Source organism: Musa acuminata, chromosome BXJ1-1, assembly GCF_036884655.1.
Source record: "Musa acuminata AAA Group cultivar baxijiao chromosome BXJ1-1, Cavendish_Baxijiao_AAA, whole genome shotgun sequence".
Classification (NCBI taxonomy): Eukaryota; Viridiplantae; Streptophyta; class Magnoliopsida; order Zingiberales; family Musaceae; genus Musa; species Musa acuminata.
The window spans coordinates 5790012-5811878 of NC_088327.1; the positions used below are offsets into that span (position 1 = coordinate 5790012).

General features: G+C 37.0%; 2 protein-coding genes across 3 annotated transcripts; one reads left to right on the top strand and one right to left on the bottom strand.

Moving 5' to 3' along the window:
• Nucleotides 1-852: 852 nt before the first annotated feature.
• LOC135628203 (cyclin-A2-1-like) lies at nucleotides 853-14371 on the bottom strand. 2 transcript variants are annotated; one of them, XM_065134854.1, is made up of 12 exons: nucleotides 14115-14371; nucleotides 11082-11442; nucleotides 10535-10817; nucleotides 10102-10250; nucleotides 9704-9796; nucleotides 3208-3341; nucleotides 2348-2423; nucleotides 2187-2263; nucleotides 2046-2079; nucleotides 1788-1937; nucleotides 1571-1705; nucleotides 853-1190 (listed from the first exon to the last, which is right to left on the bottom strand). In XM_065134854.1, exons 2-12 carry the CDS (start codon nucleotides 11376-11378, stop codon nucleotides 1134-1136), a joined length of 1485 nt encoding a protein of 494 aa, XP_064990926.1. In that variant the 5' UTR covers nucleotides 11379-11442; nucleotides 14115-14371; the 3' UTR covers nucleotides 853-1133. The 2 variants fall into 2 exon arrangements, with proteins under 2 accessions (XP_064990926.1, XP_064990865.1); XM_065134793.1 differs by having other exon boundaries at nucleotides 2187-2269.
• A 3866-nt stretch (nucleotides 14372-18237) lies between these two features.
• Nucleotides 18238-21851, top strand: LOC135628301 (putative disease resistance protein RGA1). The gene has a single exon (XM_065134935.1). The coding sequence runs from the start codon at nucleotides 18360-18362 to the stop codon at nucleotides 21525-21527; it is 3168 nt and encodes a 1055-aa protein (XP_064991007.1). The 5' UTR covers nucleotides 18238-18359; the 3' UTR covers nucleotides 21528-21851.
• Nucleotides 21852-21867: the final 16 nt, after the last annotated feature.

Sequence of the window (21867 nt, forward strand, 5' to 3'; positions counted from 1 at the left end):
TTAGCATGGCCAACGACACAAGTGACAAAAAGTAAAATCATCATTTATGAAAATATTTTTTTATGAAATTTTTTAAAAGTTGGATTACTGTACTGAAAATTTTCAAAACTAAGGTTTTTTTAAAAAACTCATCTTAATTTTAATTAAATATAAATATATAAAAATATTAAATGCAAACATAGGTTAAGCTATAGTTTCAAACCAGACGCCAGAATTATACTTGGCTGCTTCTGAGTCAAACAGGTTCTGTCAGATTTTATAATATGCAATGTCAAGATGAAGTTTTCAAGATCTTACATGTTTTATTATTTCCAAATATATTATTAATTTAAATTAACTACCGATATACTTGAGCAAGGGTAGGGTAAATATGTTATGTTATATAGGGTAAAGATGACAAGGGAACCAGTACAATTATATGCTGTCGGTATGGGCCGGGCTGGGCCGTATCCTAGCCTGAGCTTATACAATATGCTAATCCGAGAAGCGTTAAGAGACTTCTCTACACAAGCTGATATAGAAGTCAAAAATTACGAGACCCGTCAGACTAACCTTTGATACGCCAATGGCAGTTTCAGACTAACCTTTGATACGCCAATGGCAGTTTCAAAGACTAACCTTTGTTTTCTGGAGAACCTGCAAAGATAAAAACAACTGAAGGTCACATCTGATAGCCACAAACAAAAAAAGAATTTTAGCTATATGTGATTCCAGATCAACTAAATATAGTCAATAATACCCTTTTTTGCGGCGCAGGAAGGGTGAGCACATATGAACAGGTGATAAAGACATGAAACTGCAAACCCTTGGAAGTAACTTAGCTTCAATAGTTATCATCCTTACAATCAATCATTTTGAACACAGAAAATGGTTTTTCACAACGTAAAGCTGTATTGTGCCTACGGCTTTCACTCATCTTATGTAATTATGCTACAAAGATGGGCGTGGAAAGACCACAACCACATCAGTAAAATCACACACAGAAGTATCAATTAACAACTGACTACTTTTTTTTTTCTCTTTTGGCTTTGCTTGGAAAGAATAAGGGACAAAGAAATAGATTGTTGTAATGTTTGTTCAAATCACCCTCTTTTGGAGTCCCATAAAAGTTGTCAGCAAGAGGCCACATTTCATCAGCTGAAGAGTGATTCTACCAGTGGCAGAGATGCAATGGCAGCCACGCACTCAAACTGTCAAAAGACAACACTGTCACTTCAAATTTGCCTATAGAAGAATACCATAAGACCTTGACAAAAAACGAGTAGAAAAAAAGTAAATGAATTAAGTAATGTTTGGGAAATTACTCGTTACTTAATGGTGGAATTACTAGATCATTTCCAATATTTCTACAGAAGATTATGAAAACCTATCAACTATGAATTTAAAGGGCATCCAGTCATTATTATGCATTTGGTAGTATGTTTTGATGTTGTGTTGCAGAAGATTATGAAGCTTGGAAGTGCCCTCTAGCCTCAGGACCAAGGCCAAATAACCTCTTGGCCTTATTTGACTTAATTGTCATAGATTAATTAACTAGGTTCTGATTTATCTGCACTACAAAACCATTTACCTTTTCTTGCCTATACTTCTCACGTATGGCATTGAGTGGACAGCTCTTGCTGTTCATCTGTAGCTCTTGCAATGCAAAAATTGTCACTTTTAGATCCGTTGCCTTGTATGAGGTGTAATATTCAAGAGTCGGATTCTGCATGTCAGATTAAAACATAGTAATCAGGACCTTCATATATTTAGATTGAAGTAAAATAGAGCATAATTTGCATTCATACCCATGGATGGCTTGATTGATCTAATGTCCACCTTGCAAGGAATACAGCAGATGCAGCTATGACTGAAGGAAGAAACTTTATAAAGCTATACTCTAACAAAGTCAACTCCGCCAAATAATTGGCCAAGTACCCCAAAGTTAATGTTGGAGCCTGCAATTCCGGAAAAGTAAAGGTTACAAAGAACTTTTCTGCTTATAAAATGTCAACTAAAAGGCGGATATTGTAATCCTTTGGATCGGATCATTGAACATGAAACACCTTATTAGAAGCATGAGCAGCACGCAAAAATCTCCTGCATATTATCGTCGGAGTTAATTTCATACTGAAGCCATTGCTATAATCAGTAAAAGATTTAAATTTTAAAAAAATCAAAAAAAAATTTACTTGAAGCTCTGGTACCTGAGAAATGTTTTAGTGGTGGGTACCGAAAGTTGAAATCCTAAATAACTGAGCACTTGACTCTCCATTTTGAGCACCTGTTCCTAAGAAATTAGTAAAAGTTGTGGCAAAAACATTTTCCCCTCCTAAATGCATGTACTCCTACTCAGATAATAAATTACCTCTGCCTTTGTGTATGTGTTGTCAGTTATTAAACAGAATTGTTCAACACGTGGAGTGCATATTTCTTCATATTTCCTGTGTACAAATCAAAGTTATGAAGATTTCTATTGACTAAAGAAGCAAAATCAGTATCATTTTCAAACTTCAGTCTTCACCAACTAATTATTCACTCAAATTGCTTTTGTATCAGCTTGACATTAAAGCTCCAAAACTTGATACCAAGTCCATCGAAATGACAACCATGGAATGAGTAGATGCTACAATTCCAAGTCCAGTCGGTCAGTGCAGTTCATAATACCAGGACCAACAGTTCCCAAAGGAGAAATTATGGGAATGTAGAGAATAGTGGATAATCGTCTTGCATGGAGTGTATAAGGCCAATTGTGATATTACCGATCAGTCGACTTTTGTCCATTCCAAGTAATCAAAGCAACTTTCAGCAAATATAGATGCTAGGGTTTGATAACTTTAATCACTTGAAGCCTTTAACTACAAACGTACATCGGATATTCATGAAGATTAAATGATGCAAGAGTGATTTGCTAATCCTAGTCACTATAACAGCTAAATAACTTAAACTGTTCATGATAAAAATTTTGTAAAAAGTAAAAGTTCATCTACAAGAAAAAATCATAATATACAGTCAAACTTATAACAATGCAATAGCAATAATTAATGAATACAATATCAACTTGCAAAAAAAATGACAATATAAATTTTAAAATGAAAAATCTCCTTGCAATATCTAAGATTTATTAAAAGGTGAAGAGAAAAGTGTAGTTTAATGTAAACTATACTGTGGACCCCATTCTCAAGTAGAAAAGAAGATATTAAGATGCTAGACTGAAAGCAAGCTTACGAGGCAATTAGCATGCACGTAATGCCAAGTAGCTGCAACCTCTGTCTTTCAATGTAGTTTTGTGAAAGAAACTGGTCAATCATATACACTGTAAGATAAAGCGTATCTGGGACAAGCTTATATTCCTCAGAAACCTGAAGCAGAAAACAATCATTAGCAACTGAATAATTTATGGTATAAAATATAAGTTATACACAATTATCAGGACCTACAACGATTTGATTATTCAAAATGCAAGTTATTAGTTATTACATACTAGTAATATGTTGTAGAACAGCAAAAACAAGATAGTAGTTCATTTATTTTTAAGGATGATGAAAATAATCATTAACACAGAATCAGCCAAATGGATCTACAAAATGCTCAATGACAACTTCAACTGTGGCCATTTTTCTAATGTGAATTTGTTTATTAACTGCTCAACAGAGACTAAAGAATCTCAAGTTGACCACTTGTAATATATAACATAATTTTTCTCTGTCCTTTTAATTATTTTCCACTATAACAATCTAATAAAAAAGGACATACTCGGTGCACAAGGCTCCCGCCAATGCGAGGTCTAAGGAGAGTCGATGTACTATAAACAATCCAATGTCTCTTTTTTGCTTAAACATTATCAAGATCAATTAGCATAGCATCAAGTTCTAGACAAAGCTTAAAAAACAAAATTGTCTTAACTGACAACTATTTAACCAACTATGCTAGCCAGCCAAGCAATGACATGAAATGGTGTACATTTCTAGAATCTAACCTCAGCAGGCCATTTTACAATATTAAAGCCATAAGAAAAGAATGATATTGTTTCTAGGAGATTCATTCAAGGCTCAGTGTTTATATCCAAAAGAAATTTTAGACATAACCAATCTCTCTGACAACGGCATACACTAGCAATCGTTCCAATCAACCTCGATTATGCTAATTTAATATAATCTGAAAAACAATAATGCACTTCCATTAGGTGCACTTAAAAAGCTTGATAAGTAGCTAGCACCAAGCTAACAACAAGCCACTGTTAAGAGAGAAGAGAAGGGATGTGGGAATATAATGGAGAAGATAAGAAATAATCTTTAATAAGATGTCCTCACACAATTACTTTTTCTCCACACATAAAAAACCACGGATTTCTATCTATTTATAAGGATTGAGAAACACTTCCTAAAAGATCATATTCAATGTCGTGCATCAATTCAAAGGTTCATACATCTTTTCATGCTGTCCTTATTCAACTCAACTTGTGATTTTTTTATACACTTTTTCATGATGTCTATTTTCAATAGAAGATGAATAATTAAATTAAGTTTATTGTTTAACATCCCCTTGGACTTAATTTACTCTCAACATGCATTTTAAGCAAAATATTTAATTTAAAATATAATATTGAAATGAGGAGCTTGTAGAAAAATCAGCATCTTCATTTGATTTAAGGTAACTTGACATGATATAACTCATCTTAAAAATAATATCTTCTCTCATCTCTCTTTTTCTTTATATATCTTGTATTTCTTCAATTCTTTTTTTTCAACTTGACTATATCATCGCTCACATCTGTAATCTTATTTCAAAAGATCTCAAAGTCTAGGCAGTCACAATTTTTTCAAAGTTAATTTAATCTAAATCTCCATAAAGAGGATAAATTTCTTCTTTTTCTTCTTTATTATCTTTTGAGATGTCTCTTTGATATGCCACATAATCATCCTGAAGCTTTTTGTAGCCTTCTTCTACCACCTTAACATATATACAAGAGTTTTATAAAATATCCCATGCTTTTTCAGAAGTGTTAACAACCACAACCTAGTCAAAGTTAGGAACGAGTCGACACTAAGAGGCGGGGGTGAATTAGTGCAGCAGAAAAAATTATGTCGGTTCAAAAATCTCATTACAATTAAACTCGTTTTGGAAGATGTTAACTTAAAAGCATAGGAAGAGTGTAGTAGATGTAAAGCAAGTAAAGAATGACAGTTTGCAATAAATGTAAATTGTAAGAAGTAAATGTAAACCGAGTTATAGTGGTTCGATCATCATGACCTACATCCACTCTACCGATTCCTCTTCCATCGAGGCCACCGGCATCCACTAATGATCTTCCTTTAATAGGAGAAGATTAACCTCCTTCTTACAACTTTATTCTCCTTTTGCAGGCTCAAAATAGAACCTTTACATCCCCTTTTTACAAAGCTTCCCTCACACTCTCCCTTAGAATGATCTCTAAAATTTAGGAGGAGGGACTCTATGCTTTACAAGAGTTTTCACTCTGGAAACACAAAGTTTTTGTTCACTTTTCTTGCTGCTCCATGCAGGAATAGCTGGGGTATTTATAGACCCCAAATGGCTTCAAAACTTGGAGCCAAAATTCAAATCCCCGAAATTTCGGGGTACGAGTGATACCATCGCCTGCAGCCTGACACGGGCGGTACCACCGCCCAATTTGACAGTACTACCACTTGAAAGACTATGTCTGGGCGGTACCACCACCTGACAGCATCGGAGACCGAGTTTTTTGAGTTTTCCAACTCACATTCACCGCCTGTTCTGGCGGTGCCACCGTGACCCAACTTTTGGGTCACTGAATAGGCCTCCCAATGAGCCCAAATCAATTTCAACTAAGACCCAATTGGCTCCTAATTGAGTTAGCATGGTTACACCAAAAGCTAACTCAATTAGCCCTCTAAACTACTTCGATCTTAGACAAATGATTACAAATCATACATCTTTTGTCTGGCATGTTATTGGTTCATCGCCGCTTTGTCCAATCCTTCGACGCATCGTCCTCTTTTATGGTCTTTTGCCCAATCAGTATGTTGACCTCCGTAACTCCGATCTCCTTGGTGCAATGTCTGCTCCTTTGGCCCGATGCCCGAATTCATGGCACGAAGCCTTCTGTCGACACGTCGATCGATCCTCCAGTTCGACATCCAATCTTCTGACATGTTCACTCCGGCCGAACATCTGATTCCTCCTGCTTTAATCAATTTACCTCTCCTTGATCGAAGCTAGTCCTGCGTTACTCAAAACACAGATTAGATCACAAACTCATCAATTGATTTCATCATCAAACTCCGAGATTCAACAATCAAAAGTATCATAATCTGAACCTTGAAAGATAAGGAATATCTATCTTTTTGTTCTTTCTCAAATCCTTCAAGATATCACTTTAGCATATCATTTCATCATCATCTTAAAGCTCTTTCTTGGTCTCTCTTCATCGCCTCCCATATACCTTGAATCCAAATAAGTCTTTCATATGGATACTTTATTTTTCAAGATAGTCTTTGATGAGACACGAAACTTGAATTTAAACATTATTAATCATTTCAACAATGACTTTGATATGAATTTGATAGGAGAGAAAGATAAAAAAAAGATAGGAGATTGGTGGATGAACATAAAAACTTGAAGATGATGTGGCATGCTAGAGATCTTAAAGGATTAAGGGAAGAAAAATTAAAAAATAGTATTCTTCATGTGTCAAGGTCTAGATAAAGATAATCTCAAAAAAGGTTACGACTGCCAATACTTCTGAACAAGTATAGGAGATCTTAGAAAACACTTGTGCATTGGGGGGTTGTAGAAAAAGGCTATGAGAAATCTCAAGATGATAATGTGGCATGTCAAGGAAATATTTTGAAACATTTTAGCAGGAACAATTAGAAAACACTCTTCCATATCTGTCAAGACTTAGATGAAGACAAAATTAAAAAGATTACGGTTGTCAAAACCTCCAAACAACTACCAAAAATCATTAAAAACAAGATTATATATAAATTATTGATGACATGGTCAAGAAGAATGAGGTAAAATGACAAAATACAAGATGAACATAAAAGAATTGAGATAGGAAAAAAATTGATCTTAAATATAATGAGATCATATCAAGTTACATCAAATTTAGAATATCAAAATACAGAAAATTTTACAAGCCCCTCGATTCAAAATTGTTTTTCAAATTAAGAGTTCACTGCAATTCTGCAAATGCAAGATGCAAGAAAATTAAATTTAAGAAGGGATGTTAGAAGGTAAACTTAATTTGTTTAACTTGATCTTATATTATGAAGAGACACCATGAAAAGCTATATGAAAATGGAGGATTATACTGAATAGGATCACTATGAAAACATGAACCTTTGAATAGGTACATGGCAATGAATGTGATATTTAAAATGTATCTCTTACAACAAATGGATTATACTGTTACTTTTGCTTTATCCTTAGCAGTTAGCAGCAAAGCAGCCCCTCCCATTCACTGATTCCACCACCAAACTAAGCTACCATACTTACGCGCTTGTTCATATTATACTGATATCATACGTACAAGCATATTTTTGGTTCATGGTGAACCCATGAGCGATCCCGTGAAAAACTTCTAAATTCTAGTTACTAAATTTAATCCATCACAAATCAACAAATGTAAGCATACTTATTTTAACTTTCAAATTTTAATGAAACAACAATTTTCTAAAAGCCTTTCTTAGTTACAATCACTTGTTACTCTTATTTTCTTCTTAACAAAACTGCGACAAAAACCTGCAGCCTTGCAACTCAATTAGCCTTATATTTTAGTACCAGTGTTGCAGGAGGCACTGTGGCACGTGCCGACGTGCTTAGGCGAGGCTGAGGACCTTGCACCTCAAGATGCCCAGGGCGAGGTGCCTAACCAATGCCTCGGTTGAGGCGCTAAACATCTCAGGTGCTTGTCTATTCTTTTTGCCTAGGTTGCAGACTGAAATAACCAAAATCCAACACAATAACCAACCCAAGATCTTCTACTTCCTTGCGTCATCAACATCCATGGACAACCCTGTACATGCTTTTGCATAAGTGATTCAATGGAGCCATCACCGATTGCCTCGTCTATTCCGTCTCTTTTGCATAAGTGATTCAACGCCCCCGACAAACTTTCTCTACTGTCCCTTTTCCATCCCACTTCTTTATGTCCTCTCAGTTGGTTCTTCGTCGCTGTCCTTTCTCCCTCTTCCACCGCCACGTTCTTCTTGTCTCCTTCTCGTGTCCTCTTTCTGTGGCCAACACCCGCTATTACTTCCCTCTCCTCCATCTCTCCCTCTCCCTTTTTTCTGTCCGCAGTAACCAATAACCACTATCATCGTTGCCCTTTTCTCATTTCTCTTCCCTTTCTCTCGTCTGCTCTTTCTGTTGCCCCTACTCCCTACACTGTCATCTTCTTTCTCTCCCGTCACTCCACTCCCTCTTCTGATATGTCCTCTCTTCCCCTCTTTCCATGTCCAACCTAATCAATTTAGCATGACAATTTGAATTACAATTTAAGGACGATGGCATATTAAGGTACATCAATGAAATCATCATTAAGAAACACTGAAAAGGATCGTTGATATATATATATATATATATATATATATATATATATATATAACACTCTGTTCAGTGATTCATTAACAAATGATTAAGCACATGTAATTTGGTCTTTTGGTAATAATCATCTTGCATGTATAATGATATCAAATTATTTTGATAGAAGTTCTTGTTTTGATGATATCTTTATACTTAAATACATCCACATAATTTTTTTATGATAGCACCTTTGCTTGGACAAGCACCTAACATGCAAGGAGATTCAACCAATACTATGCAATATTATGAAAAGTTGACAATTGCATCAATTGTGACCTATGATAGAATGCCCTGATCAAACATGGGGACACAGGTGATGATGCTGATTGGTACAGGAGAAAGAATTTACATACAAGTGTCACTTAATCTACCATGAATTAAAAATCCTCTCTCAGAAAGCAACAGATTAACAAACTGAAGCAGAGAAAATTACAATGAATGGAAGATTAAATATCACTAAGAACTCAATGAAGATTAAATTATTCTAAGGCTCTATGATGAATCAATTAGAAAGGCAAAGAGAATTATTGGTTGAGGAAACAAAATTCGAGAACACAATAAACATTATAGAAATTCAAGTTGAGTATGCAATACAAGATTCATGTGCTAAGACAAACTTCAGTTGATACAAAAAAAGGTCAAATAACAAAAACAATAATTAAAGGTTTCAATAAGATATATTTCCTAAATTGCCATAAAATTTAATCAGACTGAGAAATTGCGGCTTAAGTTTAATTAAAACAATAAATGCTAATATGTTGAACTGCATCCACATTAAGAACTTTCTAGGTTTCTAGAAGACTTCAAAAATTGTTAACAATTCGCTAAAGTTTAGAACCCAGGAACATGATGCTTAGGTTTGAAGTTAAAGTTGCCAAAGGTAACATTAAAAAATTAGGATTTAAACTGCTAAAGTGCACAACATAAGGAAGTATTTCACTTTAAGCAAATTATTAACTTGACCAACTAGTTCAAATGGAGGTCAAAGTCCATAATAATGAAGCCATGAAATTCCTTCCAGATTTTTATATATTTATTAAAGAAAAAGATATATAACAAACATGTAATTTATATAACAACGTTAACAGTAAAGCTTAAAAGTAATCTGGTGGAAATGTTAAAGCTAGGAAACCTCCACAAGCCAATCTATTAGAATGCCCCGCATACTCTCAGTGACATCTCGCTGCAATGTTTCCATGAAATCGGACACTGGTCTCCGGATGAGCTGATAAGACAGTTTTCAGCATAAGTCACTATCAAGAGTACAAGTTAAAATTTCCAGAAATCAGTGCTGGATCAAAAGGCAAGAAAAACGGTAAATGCCATGGATAAGGAATAGAAAGGAAATTCATTTGTTTGCTTTGTAAACATAAGTCCTGTGTTTATGGATTAAAAATATAATATCTTATTCCAGGATCTTAAGGACAACAGCATAAAAAGAAGTTCTGTATGTAAAACTAACTTAAAATTAACAAGCAAAAGGACCCACAGGCCATAGGCTATAGTCACTGTAAATTCATTAAGCGATACCTCTGCAGCAAGTAGATAGGTATAGATTTCCGGTGCATAAGTGCAACACATTTGAGGATTCCCAAGATCTGTATCAATATCTATGAAGTCCAAGCCATTGAACCCTCCTAAATCATCATCAAGCTTGAACTTCACATTATTGACAAAACCTAACAAGGAAATAATCATAAGCCCGCCAACATCAACTTCCTGATAAAATGAAAATGGCACTAACAAAGTTACAAATGCATGCATTACATACTCTAAAGGTCAATAGAAGAATTTCTTTCCTTAAATATACAAACAAAGTATTAATTCAATTTGGATTATCAGCAACATCAGTGTCATCTAATTCTGTTCTCAGTTGAGAAATTCTAAATGAAATTTCTGGCATAATATCATACTCATCTATCATTTTTTTGAAAAAAAAAAAAAGGGAGCAGAACTGGACTACCATTCTTTGTGTGATTTATATCTTCGAGGCTCTCTCTGAAGTTTTGTTCCTCACCATCCTTGATACTATCCTTGGTCTGTAATTCTACTGAGTCTCCTATTTTTGCGGACAGTGAACAATCTTTTGGCTCCAGTATCCCCACCTCCTGCACTCCTTCAGAAATTATATTTTGCTCATTATCTTGAGTCAAAGCATTTACAGCTGGGGTCAAGTTTGGAGCTTTGGAGTTGGAACATCTTTTGGTTTTTGAAGGACCAAGTTTACCCCTTTGGACAGCAGACAACTGGAATAAAGAAAAATAACCAACAGATCAAGACATCTTCAGAACAGACCAACTGAAAGGACAGCAAAGTTTAAGAGCATATATTGCTAATAAAACATATGGCACTTACAGACAAATAAATGTTTAAAACTTTAAAGAAAATCAGTGTTCCACTTCTACACCATCTATTTCTTTTTTTTACATATTAAAAATTGAGCATATCATCAATTAGTTACTTATAACTGTAAAGAAGGTTCTGAAAACACAAGAGGGACATCATCAGACCTGCAATTTCCCCCGTGGAATCCGTTGTCTAGAGGACTTCTGAGAGCATGCATTGGTAACATCCTTAAGCACTACACGCTTCTTGCAATGTGCAGCTGCCAAGTAAGGATCAACATTACTGTTCTCATCAAATGCTGCTCTCTTTGATTTGCCTCGGTGTGTCTGCTTCTTTAGATTTGCAAGTGACGGTATCAAGGGAAGAACTTTATTATTTACACAGCAAGCAGCAGCTCGCGCTCGTGTAATTCTACCACAAGGAACTTCAAAACTAGCTTTTAAAGAATCTTCCTTCTTCATAGGATGATACACGTTAAAAAAGAAAAAAAGCAAGATTCTCAGCAAAAAGAAGTGCTCATAGAACCTGCGAATACAGAAACAAACTAATGTGGTTATTCTGTGGATATTCAAAGGACAGAACATAAAGAAATCAATGGTTTGTTAACCTAGTCAACCTTTACCTAGTCATGTAAAATAACTTAAGCAGACAATTATAGGGCATGAGGGCTAAAATAACTATTTTCAAAGATTAAAAATATCAATGATGATCTTGAAAGACATAACTAGCAATATAATCACCAACATACATTTGAGCAATGGCAACAATTTGGTTTATAGAATGGGAGATATCATGCTTTGTCCATGTTTAGAATCATGGCATCTACTCTAATGGAGTAGCAACCTTGGGGACCATAACACCTGTATATACTCAATTAGTACAATATGTTTTGAATTGCAACATATGTCTCCATAACTTGTAGGGTTGTTGAGAATCTTATGGTGAAGACTTTTAGATTAATGTATAGGGTTGCCAAAAAAATTATTGAACGAGAAAAACGCTCTCATGACTCAAGAAGGTACCAACTGAGGAATAAGTGTTTAAGTTTCTATGGAGAAATCAAACAATACCTGTAAAGACAGTGATTAGGTCAGGGGCATTAATTATAAATTAGTGGTGCAAGAGAGTTAAAATACCTAAGAAGATAATTCTGGAAAAATTGATGGTCCTTTGTCTAACAAGTAATAAGGTCCTCTGTAATACTAAATGGAAAAAAAGGATCCATGTTTCCATCTCCAAATATTTGGAAACTACTTCTTGAAGATAATAATAAGCAAATCCTGTCATTTTAAAAGATAATTTCAGATATCTCATTCAGAAGGAAAACCATGGCATCACAATTAGACTAAGCCTTGTGCTTACACAGATCTTATATTGCCATGTTTTTTATTTGTTTAGAAATAAAACTAGTTGGTTTCTGAAATATAAAGAATAATTTATGACAAGAATGCCTCAGAACAAGGTGCTTTGAGCATTGATATACTAACTGTATCTGCTTTAGTGTAATTAAACCAAGAAAATGCACCAATAACCAAGGATTAAATAGCCATGTGTATAATCAAGGGACATATTGTGTCATGACAAGTCAAATTGTGAAATGCTAAATTACAAATTTACAACACAAATAAAAAAGGGATACTGTAAGCTCAATGGGTGGCTAGTGTCGCTATATAACACATGTTGGGTTAGTAGGCAACAGCATGCAACGAACAATTGACATACCACACTTAAGGGCAAACAAGCATGTTCAGTTGCAACGTTTGGGGAGGGACAGAAACAAATTGTCCTACCCAACATGAACACAGAATATTTTTACAATCTACACCAACGAAACATGTGCAAGATCAAGCACCCAAACCACTATCCCAAGGCCCACATCAAGTACAGGACAGACCTTGGTAATTGCCTGTAGTTCAATAGTGACATGAAGTATACACTCTAGTCAATAAATAAGTCATCCTTAAGGTTGAGTTTCTTTCTGAAAAGGTAATCTATCCGAAACCCAAACCACAATCATCAAAGGTCATATTACTTAAATATCTAGCAGACACACATTTAACCTAGCATAAGATCTCATCCTGGCAAACAAGCTTGGATGGAAGCAAATTTATCATAAATCTACTGAGATCATGACCGAAACCTTGAATTCATGTTTAGGTAATAACTAAAAATTAGATGTTGTAGTTAGAACATGTGAAGCAATTGATATTAGTGGTATGAGAAGCAGAGGTAAACCTGAAAGACTTTTTTAAAACTATTTAAATTTTTAAATGTTCTTAATTTAACTTAGGATATTGCATTAGATAAAGCTAAATGGTGAAAAATGATCCACATAACCCACACTAAACTGTAACTGACACGGAATTCTGCTAGCTGCTATCGATACGTCCCTTCAATACTCCTATTTTCTAACTTTCAAATCAAATAAAAGGCAACTTCTGCATGTTCCTAGAATGCAGAATTTTGTTCTGTTGATCTATCCAAGCTACAAAAATATTAGCATCAGTAGCCTTTTATTATCCATAATCTGTATAAAACAGATCTGCTGTTTATGCAAGCGCCTGTATGAAGTCACAGACATGAGATATCCACAGTTGATGCACTAGTCACCTCTTGATTCATCTAATATTATAGCTGAAGTCATAGCCTATGGGATTCAAGTGAATTTTATGCTTAATTATGTTTCTGAACAGCTAAAACCATACCAAACAATCTTCCCTAGGTAAATATCCAAGCTGCCTCCATCAAACCCTTAAGATTCCAAGACATACTAATCTTTGAAATACACTAATCCAAAATTACAACTGTTGAGGGAAGGAAAAAAAGAAAACAAGAAAATAAAAGTATTGCACGTGCCGAGAAGATAGTAAAATTTATCCTAAAAGTCCAGATAAGAGGAAAAAAAAAAAAAAGGACGAAGAGGGCAAAAAATCAGAAAATAGGTGTTTCTTGGGGAAACGAAGAATAAAAAACATGAAAAATAGAGTTTCCTCAAGACTCTTCTAGACCCATAAAATCCATGCGTCCCAACCCAAACCCGACATATATTATCCACCAATTCATGATCACGTAAAGCCTTGATGAGGCACTAGAGCGCATGAACCCCATACGATCGAAAAGACGTAGCCTGAGCAAGAAGCGTACGGGGAACGAGAGTAAAAAAGAAATCGCATTGAATCCAAAATAGGAAACCCCACCCAAACCCCAATGCTTATCCACGCAGACTCCCCCACAGGCGCCCGCGGCCTCAGAAACCCCGCTTGTGCCTTCGCATCAAAGGAGAGGGAGATCGAGGTCGAGATCGTGAGATAGCGGGAAGAAGAGAGGGGTCTCGTGAGGCAGCCGCACCACTCGACGACTCTCTCTCTCTCTCTCTCTCTCTCTCTCTCTCTCAGGCGGAGATGGAGAGAGGGCGAGCAAACGAGGAGGCGATGGCTCTTCCTTTTTGCGGTTCACTTCCCCTCCTCGAACATTGCCGCCCGAGTTCCATTTCAATTTCAAAGCGGTCGGGTCGGGTTCTCTTCGCGAACCCGTTAAGGTAGACCCCTTACGACCGTCGGATGCGGATCCAAGGGACAGCAGAGGGCCTCAGCTACTGTACTGCGACTTCGGATTAGGGATCGCAATTTCAAGTTGGACTCACATGGATCAGATCAAGTTTGACCAGTTTTGATCGAATCGATAAAGATCGTGACTCTGTCACTTATTTATGTCCTAATCTATTCTGATTCATTAAATTATTTCGGGAACATATTTATATTTGTAATATGCAGTTGAAGAAATAAATTTGAATAAATATATATTTGTAAAAAAGTCTTGAGTACTTGATAACCATAATAGAGGAAATTTATATTTTAAACATGTATTGATGTAAGTATTGTTTGATAAGATTATATTTCAAAAATTCATTGAATATTTATAATAATTTTACCATTCTAATATTTTTAATATTTATTCAAAAATAATATTTTACTTTATTTTATTTTATAAAAGATAAGTGAGAGATTCGAGACTCCAAACATGTAATAATCTATTAAAGTTTTTACCAATTAAGCTAATTGAAAATTGATAATAGTTTAAAAATATTTTTAAAAATAAAAGTTAATTATGGTTTAATAAAAAGTTCTTAATACACATTAGAATTAAACCCAATAACTTTAATGGTGTTGAATTTAATTAGAGGACAAACCTCCTTTTATCAAGAAAAGATGGTAAATGATCAACAATGTCTTGATACCCAGTATAGAAATATGTACAAAATATGATAATATATATTTTAATTTATTATTTCCTTAAATTTTGGTTTTTTTTTTTTTACAAATAAGCTCAACTTGAATGAGAGTTATCAATAATAAGCTTACCAAGATTGATTTATATAGATAAAATGAAGAAAACATAAAATAGTTATAGAGAATTTGATAAAATTGATATTATTGATTTTAAAATAAAATAAGAAAATATATATTACATTATATCTTATTATTTTATTTGTTAAAATTGTCTCGACGAGGACAAAATGAGGTCATCCACCGTGAACACATTGTTGCATATGTCTCATGTGCGAACATTTAAATAAAAAAAGTGTTTGATAATTTAGTTGATAAAAATTTTGATAGTTTATGAAAGGTCAAATCCTATTTTTTTTATCACTTAGTATTAAAAAACAAAAACAACTGTAGATTAAAGAAAGAAAATGGTTATAAGAAAACTACTAAGTCATTTCAAATCCATGGATTATAAGAAATATGAAATCCAATCATAAGTCATTTCAAAAACTACTAAAGATTATGAGAAAAATGAAAGAGCCTTGATTATTTAATTAATGGACATAACACCACAAAATGAATTCGTCGGAAGATGAAAGTTGGTGGATTAGCAAGGGGTTAAGTTAAAGAATCCCAAGTTGCTGATCTATTAGACAGCAACCCGATATGATTAATCAAAACAATGATAAATTATACTCCATAGGTGCCGATGGGCTAAATTCGATGGATATAAATTGGCCATTCCATAGTTTAAGGAGCAGTGCATACATTTGATAGTCAACAGTTAGAAGTTTAAGTTTTTTTAGATTTGTTAATCAGCAAGTAGGATGGTTCGACATGAGTGACGTTGTATTTGGGTGGTGAAGTTTAGTTTAAGGGTTGGACGGTCCCCTCTGATGGGTAGTCTCGTGGTCGCACATCTAGGCTATATCGATGACTCTACACAACAAGCCTGTTCCGGGGGTATTTCGATTTGATCTCTTCGATGCTTAAGTCAGAAAAACAAAGGAGATGAAGAAAACAATATTAGCAATGTAATCAAGAGTATAATAAGATTCTTTTTCTTACTTGCCTCGACTTGGTTCGAGGCTTGGCTTTTATACCTATGCACTAGGCGGAGCCAACGGACCTTAGAGGTGCTAGGATTATCCCTATCAAGTTTAAATAAATTGATATAATGATAGATATTACTTGCTAGAAGGTAAATTAGATTATAATATTTCTATCATGATCCAATTAAGATAACGGTTGCTTAGCTAATGAAATGCCAATGGAAAAGAACTATGAAGGTATCTCTTCTAGGAGTAGAAGACATATGAGAGTTAATTATATATTATCATTGTAGTTAGCTACCTTTAATATTTTGATCTCTATACTTTAAAAAGTTATATTGATATTACTATAATTACGAAAGTAAAATATCTAAGTCAATTTACTATAACCCTATCGGTTTTATTAATGAAAATATAAAAATAATAGGTAAAAAGATAATTTTAATATTTCAATTAGTGGTGACAGGCAATAACGTCACTAGGGGCAACAGATGATTGTTTGTTGTAGATGAAGATAGCGACGACAATAGGTGAGGGCTACTCTACATCTGTGTCGACGACACAATTGTCGAGTGACCCTTTCAACGCATGGCATCGACATCGACGTAGTTCTCGAACAATAAAAGGGTCGCACGGTATCTACATCGACGTCGATGCAGAGGCAGAACGGTCGGCACCTTTCACCTTGCTTTCTTCATCGACAATATCCATGAATTCCAATGGCGTCGTCGTCTGTCATAATCCGTTAGTTATCTTTTTTACATTTCGTTTTCGTGTTTTCGTTAGTAAAACTGACAACATTATGATAAATAGATTTAGATATTTTACTTTTATAATTATATGGATACTAATATAATATTTAAAAATATAAAAAATAGATAATATGTAATTAGCCTGACTTACTCAAGCTTAACATCCAAATATCGTACTTTTGAAGGCACACATCACTGCGACATAGGCAGTCTCGCTCTGCAACCTTCATCAATGTTAGCTTGTTCAATTTGTGTTTTCCCTCGATCTACTTTGTTCTTATGGCTACATCCTCGTGGCTCAAATACTAATAGATAAACTCCTTTCAACTTTAAGAATAAGTTGAAATCATGATACATCAGATGGTGGATCGGATGAAACATGTTCATCCCATAGTCTCTGGGCCAACGTGGGCCGGTTCCGATCGTCTTCCAAATGTTTCGGTCGAACCGTTCTCGTCGCTTCCCTCTTATACGATTTCCTTTTCCGCGAGCCTTCGCTTTACGTGTCATGTTTGACAGTGAGCCGCCGGCCATGTTTGGCAATTCTTCTTGATTGACAAGTCTAAAGTGGAGGCGTTTCCTTGTCAGTGTCTTCAGGTTTGTGGCATCCAACAAGAACAGTGACCGTCACGTCAGCACGGGGGATTGGTTAACGTGTGTATGTGATGAGGATATAAACAGGAATAACCTTTGTATATGAACAAATACTAGAAGACCATACTACATAGCGGAATTAAATGGAATCATAATCAAATAGAACACTAAGATATACGTGAAAAACCCCTCCAATGTGAAGAGTAAAAACTACGGGGTAAACTAGAGATAATCCACTATGAGAATAATGAATATACAAGTCTCAATCTCTTGCCCTAAACCCTAACAACAATCACAAGAGAACAACTGGGATACAAGGATCACGTCACTGTCTACAATATCTAAAACTTCCCCAAGTAATTACAGCAAGAGTCTATTGTAGATTTGATCTAACATGAGATGAGAACACTGCTAGATGATTGAGAACAACCTCACTATGTTATTCTTGTCTTCTTCTCTTTCTTTCTCTTCATTTTCTGTCCTTCTTTTCTTTGAAATCCCGTGACTTATTTTTTTGCCTCCAAAACGTAGCTATCGTATCCTCGTAATATTAATTAGGGTTAGATTAAGAAAGAATGAGCCGTGGACTGTCCAAGCCCACTACAAGCTGAATTTGTGGCAGCCCAACAGGATGCACACGAAAGACGACCAATCCAACCCTCGACGGGCACTCTCACGATGAGTGGCAGCTTGGTCTTCTCTTGAGCCCCCGGTCCTCCTCTCCCACTCACAAAAAGACCTAACAGCACCAGAAGAGCTTATCCACTGATTAAGGGGAAATGGCGATGGTTTTAGATGCTTTTGTGAACACTTTCATCGAGAAGCTGGCAGATCTCATCAAAGACAGGGTTGTGATGATGTCGGAGGTGGATGACGAGCTGCAGAAGCTCAAGGAAAGTCTAGAAACAATTATTTGCCTGCTGAAGGATGCGGAGAGGAAGAAGATCCAAGACTCGGCGATCAATAGCTGGGTGAGGAAGCTGAAAGATGTCATGTACGAAGCTGACGACATTATCGACCTCTGCAAAGCTGAGGATGGCAGACCCGCCGAGGAAGAACCACCGTCGACGTCGTTGGGTCAACGGGTACGCTGTGGCTCCCCTCTTCTCTCATGCTTTGGTAGTGTTCCCTTCCGTTATCAAATTGGTATCAGGATTAGGGACCTGAATGATCGACTCCAACACCTTTCTAATGATCACTTGAGCTTTAAGCTAGCTTCTATTAATCGACAAGCCTCAATAAGTGCCATTACCAGTAAAACTTCTCCGCTTCTGCCGCCGGACACCACCGGAAGTGTCATTTGTAATGCTACAGATACTCTCGTTGACTTGTTGAATGAGGGAAATGGACAATCGCGTCGCCTTTTTGCTATTACGGGCATGGGAGGAATAGGGAAGACCACACTTGCTCAGAATATATTCAATGATTCTAGGATTATCGACAAGTATCAAATCCGATTGTGGGTATGTGTTTCACAAAAATATTCCGAGATCGATCTGTTAAAACAGATGATAAGAGGAGCAGAGATAGATCATGGGCAAGCAACGGAGAGAGCAGAACTAGAACCGATGCTTAGAAGGGCTATTGAAGGAAAGTGCGTCTTTTTGGTGCTCGACGATGTATGGCGAGCGGATGTATGGGTAAACTTACTTCGTACTCCACTGAGCAGTGCAATGGCCATCAGAAGAATTTTGATCACCACCAGAGACAGAAAGATCGCAAACCAGATGGGAGCCGTGCATATCCATAATGTCAAATTGCTGCGTGAGGACGAAGGTTGGGAACTGCTGTGCAGGAGCGCATCGCTACAACGGAAGAAAGATACCCAAGACCTGCGAGATATAGGAATTGGGATTGTTCGGAAATGCCATGGTCTTCCTCTGGCAATCAAGACAATGGGAGGCGTTCTAATCACAAAGGAGAAAAGCCGGAGAGAGTGGGAAAAGGTGCTCGACAATGATGCTTGGACTATGAGCAAGCTTCCTGAAGAACTCAAGGGAGCTCTGTATTTAAGTTACGAGGATTTACCGTCTCATCTCAAACAGTGCTTTCTTTACTTTGCTCTTTTCCCTGAGGACTATGAGTTTCTTCAAGAGGATCTTGTTAAGCTGTGGGTAGCAGAGGGATTCGTAGAAAATGAAGGTAGCAAATTGCTCGAAGAGACAGCCAAGGAGTACTTCACAGAGTTTACGAGGAGGAGCATTCTACAGCCAAATCCAGGGTTTGGAAGTACACGAATTAGTAAGGTGCATGATCTGCTGCGATCGCTTGCTCAATTTTTGGCAGAAGATGAATGTGCCTATGGAAATGCGCGTGAAATAAAATTCCCTACCAAGCAAAAGCTTCGTCGTCTATCGATGACAGAGGAAGGGAATGTGGCAACACTACCTGAAGTTGTATCGAGGCAAAACTGCTTGAGGACTGTGATGCTCTTCAGAAGCCCCACAACGGTCCTAAATGAATCCTTGGTAAGACTCCGGTGTCTCCGCTGCTTGTCTCTCAGAGGAACCGCAACCGGAAGCATCCCAAATTCCATCAGGAACTTAATTCACCTGCGATACTTAGATCTATGCTCTACCAGCGTGTCCAGACTGCCAGAAACAATCGGGCAACTAACCAACCTGCAAGTGTTAGACCTCCGCTTTTGCAAGCATCTGTGCACACTTCCTCGGGGCATTACCAGATTGTGCAATTTGAGGTGTCTCGATCTTTTTATGGCACCGCTAGAACATTTACCGGCAGGGATTATGAAACTGAAACAGCTGAATTTTCTTTCAGGATTTGTGATCGGTGAGCGAGACAACGTTGGTAATCGGACGCTGAGTGTTTGTGATTTGGAGGAGTTGAAGTATCTTGATCGGCTCAGACACCTCAGACTAGATAGGCTGGAAAGGTGCTTCTCTAATGGGACTTCTCTGCTGCTGAATAAATCCCTTCTTCAGAGATTACGTCTCTCCTGCACATCCGAACTACAATATTCCGAGGAGGAGACGAATCAGATACAACATGTCTTTGACAATCTAAAGCCTCCACCAGGATTGGATGATCTTATAATCGTTGGGTTTTTCGGCCGAAAAATTCCAAGCTGGATGCAGTCATCGTCTTTGGCAACTTGTTTTCCTTGCTTGACGTGCCTGACTCTGACAAATTTTGCATCGTGCTTGCAGCTTCCACCACTGGGTGAGTTGCTGCATCTGCAATATCTAAAAATTATCGGTGCAAACTCTGTAATAAGCATCGGGCTGGAATTTCTTGGAGACAACGCAGCAACATCAACTGTGTTTTTTCCTGAGCTTAAATCGTTGGTTATAGCAAAGATGCCAAACTGGGAAGAATGGTCTCTGCGTCGAGGAGGAGGAGGAGAAGCGGAAGAAGAAATAGCGGCAGCACCAGACCGGCCACGCCTATTGCTGCCTAATCTCGAGACATTCAGTCTTCGTAACTGCCCCAAGCTCAGATTTCTTCCACAAGGCCTGCTGGATCATGCTACCAGATTGAGGTCTTTGTTTATTGAGGGAGCCAACGAGCTGAAAGCCGTGGAGAACCTGCCATCCCTGAGTGGACTACTGCAAACCAAAGATTGTCCTTCTCTGGAGAGGATCTCAAACTTGGGGGCACTCGGGACTCTGGACATAATTGGCTGCCCGTCACTCGTGTGTGTGGAGAAGGTCGATGCACTGAAACGCCTGCAAATGAGAGATGCTGCCATGGAGCGCCTTCCCGAGTGGTTGCCGGGACTGGTGCATCAGCCCAACAGCAGTTTAGTTGTGGTGGTTGTATGCGACGTTCGTCTGCTGGAACGATGCATTAGAGGAGGCGAAGACTGGCACATCGTCCAGCAGATACCTGCCATCAGCTTATATGCAGACACTGACAGAGGAAGTCGATATGTACACTACAACAAGGAGCCCGTCAGCTACAACACCAACTTCAGCACAGAGTCATAAAATGGTGAATCAGCGAGCGGCCTGTCGTTGAAGAATGGTATTCTTCTGCAAAACAAGAATGCCTTGGAGGAGTCGATCTTTCATCGACCGCATGCTTTGCTTTTCCTACTTATATGCTGTTGTGCTTTGAGAAGAGAAATGACGATAAGATGGTATGAAGAAGTAATGGTCGGTGGGTTTCGTGTCCATGGGACCTTATAGCATTTGCGTCACTTGTGCCTGTCTTGTTTCCTCCTGCCAACGTAAATTGAAATGTTTTCGTTTTCCTTTGGGATTGTATTTAATTTGCGTTTCGAATAACATGGTGTTCAAGTATGTTCTCTATGCCTGGCGAGTGTAT